This window comes from Ictalurus furcatus, chromosome 1 (assembly GCF_023375685.1).
Source record: "Ictalurus furcatus strain D&B chromosome 1, Billie_1.0, whole genome shotgun sequence".
NCBI lineage: Eukaryota > Metazoa > Chordata > Actinopteri > Siluriformes > Ictaluridae > Ictalurus > Ictalurus furcatus.
Window position 1 is genome coordinate 38108808 of NC_071255.1, and position 7342 is coordinate 38116149.

The 7342-nt window shown below is 35.3% G+C and overlaps 1 protein-coding gene across 1 annotated transcript in view; it reads right to left on the reverse strand.

Annotated features, from left to right (window-relative positions):
- LOC128615432 (NACHT, LRR and PYD domains-containing protein 4E-like) overlaps positions 1 to 7325 on the reverse strand; it is a 16481-nt gene extending 9156 nt beyond the window's left edge. Inside the window, exons 1-8 of the mRNA XM_053637513.1 lie at positions 7247 to 7325; positions 5512 to 5625; positions 3919 to 4017; positions 3547 to 3660; positions 2640 to 2732; positions 2361 to 2421; positions 904 to 1108; positions 1 to 672 (exon numbers count right to left, since the gene is read on the reverse strand). The exon at positions 1 to 672 is cut by the window's left edge and continues 1099 nt beyond it. Coding sequence (XP_053493488.1) covers positions 1 to 672; positions 904 to 1108; positions 2361 to 2421; positions 2640 to 2732; positions 3547 to 3660; positions 3919 to 4017; positions 5512 to 5625; positions 7247 to 7287 — 1399 coding nt within the window. The 5' untranslated portion in view covers positions 7288 to 7325. The remainder of the gene's footprint in view (positions 673 to 903; positions 1109 to 2360; positions 2422 to 2639; positions 2733 to 3546; positions 3661 to 3918; positions 4018 to 5511; positions 5626 to 7246) is intronic.
- Positions 7326 to 7342: the final 17 nt, after the last annotated feature.

A 7342-nucleotide genomic window follows, 5' to 3' on the forward strand; every position in this document is an offset into this window, starting at 1 on the left:
GGATCTGATTGGCTGCTCCTGGTCGAGAGGTTATCCAGAGGAGAGCAGAGGGAAGCAGATTCCCCTTGATGAGGTTCGTCAGCAGCACATCCACTGAGGCTGACTCTGTCACATCACATAATCTCTCATTCTTCTGGAAATTTAGAGGAAGTCGACACTCATCCAGACCATCAAAGATGAACAGGACTTTGTTGATCTCACAGTCTATTAATCCTAATTCTTTTATTTCTGGGAAAAAGTGATGAAGAAGCTCCATCATACTGAGATTTTTCTGCTTCATCAGATTCAGCTCTCTAAAGGGAAGTGGAAACATGAAGGTGACGTCCTGATTTGCTTTTCCTTCAGTCCAGTCCAGAATGAACTTCTGCACAGAGACTGTTTTTCCAATTCCAGCAACTCCTTTAGTCAGCACTCTTCTGATGGACTTGTCTTTAAAGAGATCATTACATTTGATGGGTGTCTCCTGTGCTGCTGGTCTCCTGGACGCTGTCTCAATCTGTCTCACCTCATGTTCATTATTGACGTCTCCACTCCAGCCCTCTGTGATGTAGAGATCTGTGTAGATCTCATTCAGAAGTGCTGAACTTCCAGGCTGTGAGATTCCTTCATTAATTCTTTTACATTTCTCTCTCAGTGTGGTTTTGAGTTTCTGCTGATTACCATAGGCAAGCTCTAAAGAATAATGTGTTAATTTTATGATCATTGTTATTAATTATTCACATGTTCATACATAATCTTATCATTTGTCATATTCAGTTTCAGAGTAGGGATGTTACATGAGACTCTACTGATAATATAATTCCATCATTACCATTAGATTTGTGTGATACATATAATCTAATTTTCCATGCCTAAACGTAAAATGCTGTAAAAAAAAAAAAAAAAAAAAAAAAAATCCCTTACTATCCTGCAGTGTGTTAGCGAGATCTGTGAGGTTCATGTTCTTCAGGAAGTGCAGTGTGATCTTCAGCACTCCCTCTCTGACACTGCTCTGAACCTCCTCATCCTCCCCCTCCCTCTCAGAGCATGCTGGGTAATCTGGACTCAGAAGCTTCTTAAATCTCTTCAGCTCATTCTTTAACAGACTGATGACTTTGTGCTCCAGCTCCTGATTAGAAATTAACAATACAGATAGAAATGTTATTTAGTTTTTCTCAGAAACAAACAGTTCCATTATATGAGGGGAAACACAGTGTCACTGTGATTCCTAAAGATACATTTCTAATCTTTCTAAATATTCATAATGCTGCTACATGCTGGTAAAATTGAAATTACTGAACTTTTATAAAAGTAAAAACAAGATCTTCAGCTTTGTAACTGAATATATATGTGTGTATATATATATATATATATATATATATATATATATATATATATATATATATACAGAGAGAGAGAGAGAGAGAGAAAATGTCTGGGTTAGGTTACGCATGTAACCCTGTTCCCTGAGAAGGGAACGAGATGTTGCATTTAGCATAACACTATGGGAGCACCCTCGCGCGCCCGGCATCTAAAGCTTGTGTAAAATCATGCCTATTTCTAGGCCTGCCGTGATCAGGTGACATGGCAACTAAGTGCATCACGTGATATATACAGTATCTCACAAAAGTGAGTACACCCCTCACATTTTTGATGATATCTTTTCATGTGACGACACTGAAGAAATGACACTTTGCTACAATGTAAAGTAGTGAGTGTACAGCTTGTGTAACAGTGTAAATTTGCTGTCCCCTCAAAATAACTCAACACTCAAATAATGCTGGCCACACAAAATATTGACACTTTGGGCCCAATTTGGACATTTTCACTTAGGGGTGTACTCACTTTTGTTGCCAGCGGTTTAGACATTAATGTCTGTGTGTTGAGTTATTTTGAGGGGACAGCAAATTTACACTGTTACACAAGCTGTACACTCACTACTTTACATTGTAGCAAAGTGTCGTTTCTTCAGTGTTGTCACATGAAACAATATAATTAAATATTTACAAAAATTCTCTCCCTTAAGGTCTCAAAATTCCACTTGTCTCACAAGCATGAGTATAGTCCATGAGCGAGCAAGAGCAAAATGCATACGTAACTGCTAAGTGTTTGGAAAACCAAAGTACACTCGAACATGAAAGCTTGATTCACTGCTTGGCCTTCACGATTAACTTTATGTGTGCTCAATTCATAGCAGCTCACACACCCTCCAGTTTATAAGCATTCTCACTAACACTGTTCTGCATGATCAGGGCTGCTGTGGTCACGCATTCAAATAAACATACTTTTTAAATGCAATACATGCTCAAAATCTCTTTCTCTCTCTCTCTCTCTCTCACACACACACACACACACACACACACACACACACGCACACACACCTTAAATACAGACTCCAGGTTTTCGCAACTTATTTTTGGTTTCACTGCAGTTTTGGGGGATCTGAGAAAACAGATACATCTCCATTACATATTAAATATATTAGCAATGTTTAATACTATTATATTTATAATTGAAACACTCATACCTTATATATTCTTTTATGAATTTATAATTCTCTTTTTTTAAATAAAGTAATCTTTGTTAAGTAACAAATTTAGTTAGTTTAATCAGATGGACCTGCAAGTGAGAAACTTTAAAATACATTAGACTATACTGACCTCAGATCATATGGTGGAGAAGTCATTGACTGGTCAGTCTTTATGGACACAGAGCTGGATTCACGTGAGTCTGATCTCTGATCCTGTGTCCAACTTTAGCAAAATGGTGTTGAAATTAAATGTTAATGGAGCGAAGAATATGGTATAATATGTGAGATTACAAGATTGCATAATCCTATGGCAACATGCTACATGTTCTGTATATAAAAAAAACTTGTTTATTTGTATGTTTCATTATTTTGTGTACATTTCTGAATACATTCTCCATCTTCAGTGAATGATCATCTGTTCTTACTTGACATTGGTAAGACCTTTCCTATAAATCTAAAATCTGATGGAATTAACAGAAACTCCTGTGTGTGTGTGTATGTATGCATATGTGTATGTATATATATATATATATATATGTGTGTGTGTGTGTGTGTGTGTATGTATGCATATGTGTATGTATGTATGTATATGTGTATGTATATGTTCCCTTGGTTGACTGTCAGCAGGGGTGTGGCTGCCATTTCTTTCGGGAGAGGGTTTCTGTTGACTCTGTTTCTTTGCTTACGTAGTTAGGGAAGAATATTTGTATTTTCTTTTCTTTCCTTTTATGTAAGCTAGCTACCTAATCATGGAATCCTTTTGTTTATTATTTTGGCCTTGGCCCACTCTGAAGATACGCCTGTTTTGGTTAATTTGTACAATTATATGTATATATCATCTGATATAATATACCACAACCTTTCTGAACAACCTTGTTATGTTGTTATTCCTGGCTCCCTCATTTAATATTTAAAGATTAATCCATTGAATCCGGAGCTGGTTACTCTGTGCGGCCCAACCTAGACTTGGCCGTAACACTGATGATTAGTTATATTTTTCACTCTTCCTTGCTCAACGTTCCACAAATCAATCTTACCTTTGTTCAGTACTAGACTCTCCAAAAAATATTTCAGCTCTCATTGACCGATCACTCTTCAAGGACACACGGCTGGGTTCAGGTGAATCCGGTCTTTTATCCTGATGACTCAAACTAAAACACAAACCAAAACACCTCTTTTTATTGTAACAAAGAGGTGATGACTGCAAAGCAATCTTAATGCATAAGGTGCGTTTAACAAACCAAACAAAACAACTGCAGGATTAAGATACTAATTCCTTATTGACTCTTTTCATAAATGTGGTATTATATTTTTTATAAAGTAATCTTCAAATAATACATTTACAGTAGTTAATTTAATCAGATGAATCTGCATGTGGGGAACTTTAAAATACATTAGACTGTACTGACCTCGGGTCTTCTACATGTGGTGGATGAGTCAATGACTGGTCAGTCTTTATGGACACAGAGCTGGGTTCATGTGAGTCTGATTTCTTACCCTGTGTAAGACTAGAACAAAAATACATTAGAGCAAAGAATGTGTTATAATATGGGAAATTACAAGATTGCACCATCCTATGGCGACTTGGTGTATGTTTAATTTATTTGTGCACATTTCAGAAAACATAATCTTTCTTCATTGCATGATTGTTAGTCCTTACTCTACATCAATAAGAAATCAGAATTAACAGCAACATCCGCTTGTGTCTGCAAGCATGGAAATTAGGCTTCCTCTCTTGATAGTATCCTACTCCAGGTTTTAAAGACATATTTTGGACATTTTAACCTCACACTCTTTACATGCATGGCTCCTTTATGCTTCAAGAAAACATCTATTGTGCTCTTGCCTAAAAATGAAACTCTGGTCTCCACCTGAATGATTGTGGGCCCATCGCTCTCACATCTTTCATGATGAAGTGCCCGGAAAAGTTATTTTATTCATACACAGCAATATCACCACAACTTCTCAGTAGATCACACCATTTCACTCACTCTGCACCCAACCCTGACACATCTGCTCAAGAGAACACTATGCCAGGATATTGTCTATTGAATACAGGTAGCATTTCATATAATTGTGCCATCTAAATCTAAATCTGTTAATTCTTGGTTGCCTTGGACGGTGCAGTTCCATCTGCAATAACTGTGAGAAAATTCATTAGCACAGGTCTCCCTGATCTCCAGCAATTCTACTTTGCCAGATGAAGGATGAGACCCCAATCTACTATCATAGACTCCTCTCACTCACCTCATGCAAATTGCAAATGTTTCAGAAGCATCTGAGCACACACGTCATGCCTTAAAGTCAGCTTCTTCCCTCAATCTATAAGGATCCTCAATAGCAGGTGTGAACTGATGCTGGATTTTATACCTCATTACACTGATACTGTCTATACAACAGCAATACACTGTACATTTACATGTAGCATTCTCCATCTATACTGGTATATTTTACATAATTTTACATTAAACATACTATTTGGGTGTTTTTTTGCACACCAGCATCTGTGAACTGTCATCCTCATGCCTCTTTACAGTATGTCATCTACATTATGGGTTTTATGTCATATTGGCAATTTGCACTAATGCTATTCATGCAACGTCAGATCTTTTCCCCACATATTTGCAACTTTCACCTTAATGTGCTGTGTTGTATGTTTTTTTTTACGGATATTTTTTTGTTTGATTTTTGTTAGCTGTAGCAGCATGCTACCAAGCAGAAGAATGTAACTGTTTCATATACTCTGTATTCTGAATACAAATGAAAACTTGAACTTGAAACTTTTTGAAACTTGAAGCTTTATAACTCGAGCTGTGGTCTATATGCAGCACTGAGTAACTAGTAATGAACTGGAAAAAAACAACATCTGTGAATAAATGAAAAAAAACCCCACTAAAATAGAATGTGTTTGGATGGTGCCTTTCCATAATACGTAAACAATGCATGGGTATATATTTTTCACTCTTCCTTGCTCAATTTTTTATTCCACAAATCATTCTTACCTCTGTTCAGTACTAGTGTCTCTGTCTCTGAATGATATTGGAGAAACCATTGACTGATCACTCTTCATGGACACACAGCTGGGTTCAGGTGAATCTGGTCTTTTACTCTGGTGACTAAAACACACCCAACACTAAATATATCTCTGCTATGTACATTCTTCATCATTGTCTCATTGTAACAATGAGGTGATGACAGCAAAGCAATCTTTATGCGTAAGGTGTGTTTCATAAAACAAACATAAAATTCCAGAATGATCTCAGAGGAGATAAACAGGAGCAATGACTAAACATAAAGAAAGACGAAAATATGTGCTGAATGTCACTGTGTTGATGATATTTAAATAACTCCAGTAATGGGGACATGAATGAGGAAGTGTTTGTACTCAGAAGAGGTGGGGCAGATTTTTTCAGATTCTTCTTCTTTTTATTATTATTATTATTATTATTATTATTATTATTATTATTATTATTATTATCACTTTCATACAAATGCACCTACATAGTCTTCTTATGACTAATCTTTTAAGAAAAAGATTGTTCCAGCAAAACGTGTTAGTTTGAATTTTACATAAAACATATTAATCATTATTATGAGTTTACCTTTGCATACAAAAAGACTATATATAAACAGTTCACTGCAGCAAAAGTAAAGGAGCACATGGTGGCACAGGAGGTCTCAGTGAATTTGTTTTTAATTCTTGCTAATTTCCTGACCAATAATTAGCTGTTAAGACAAGCTCATCTAAAAAAAAAATATTGTGGGAAAGTTATTTTTTCCCCATAATTTAATTCAAAAAGTGGAACTTTCATATATTCTAGATTCATTCCACATAAAGTGAAATATTCCAAGCCTTTTTTTGTTTTTAACCTTGATGATTACAGCTTACAGCTCATGGAAATCAAAAATCCAGTATCTCAAAATATATAATTTGCTTTCAAATGATTAATTTGTTAATATGCCATTAAATGAGATGTTAAATGTTAAATGAGATTTGTTAATATGCCATTCCTTATTCTCAAATCTACATCCATGTCAATGCAATGCTTATGAATAAGAGTAACAACCGATAATAAGAGTAAGTACTTAGATCTGGCAAGTTAATTGTATCAAGTTCATTTATGAAATGTTTAAGCATGTTTAGTACAAACAATCTAAATGTATATTTGGATAGATTTACAGTTTATTTTTAAATATTATGACAGGGATTTTTATTTGGAGAGTATATCTGAAAGTCCACTGCCATACTTTTTATTCTAGAATATGTAAGTCCTGCATACTTGACTAGTAAACGTTTAGTTTAAATATGGGAATATATGTATGAAAAGCATTTCAGTATGCTGAATACTTGCATGCACTTGCGCAGATCCAATTAAAATCTTATTGTGATTTTTTTGTACATGAGAAAGTTGTAATCCAGTAGAACGATATGTCTAGAACATTCCTATCAAGCATTTTAAATTATATTTGGAGAAAAGTTTTCAATCCCACTTGATTAACTCTGTAAACAACAGACAGAAAATAGTCATTTAATGTTAATGAATTTGTTCTTGAGTCATACAGTGCTAAAACATTCTCACTGTGATTAGGAGATTGTGCGCTGATGACTTTCATGAGACATTTGTTAAAAATAGGAGCTGGATTCACTATTAAGTCTCCTGAAATGTAAAAACAAACTTTTGGGATTTATTTAGTGTTTAGTTTTTATTTTTGTTTACTGTTACACACTTCACTCACCTTTCATTTTTCTTTGTGTCCTGTTCTCCAGAAACACTCATTTTTGAGCTTGTGTCTTCTACAAATGTAACCTGTAAAACTTCACATACACACACA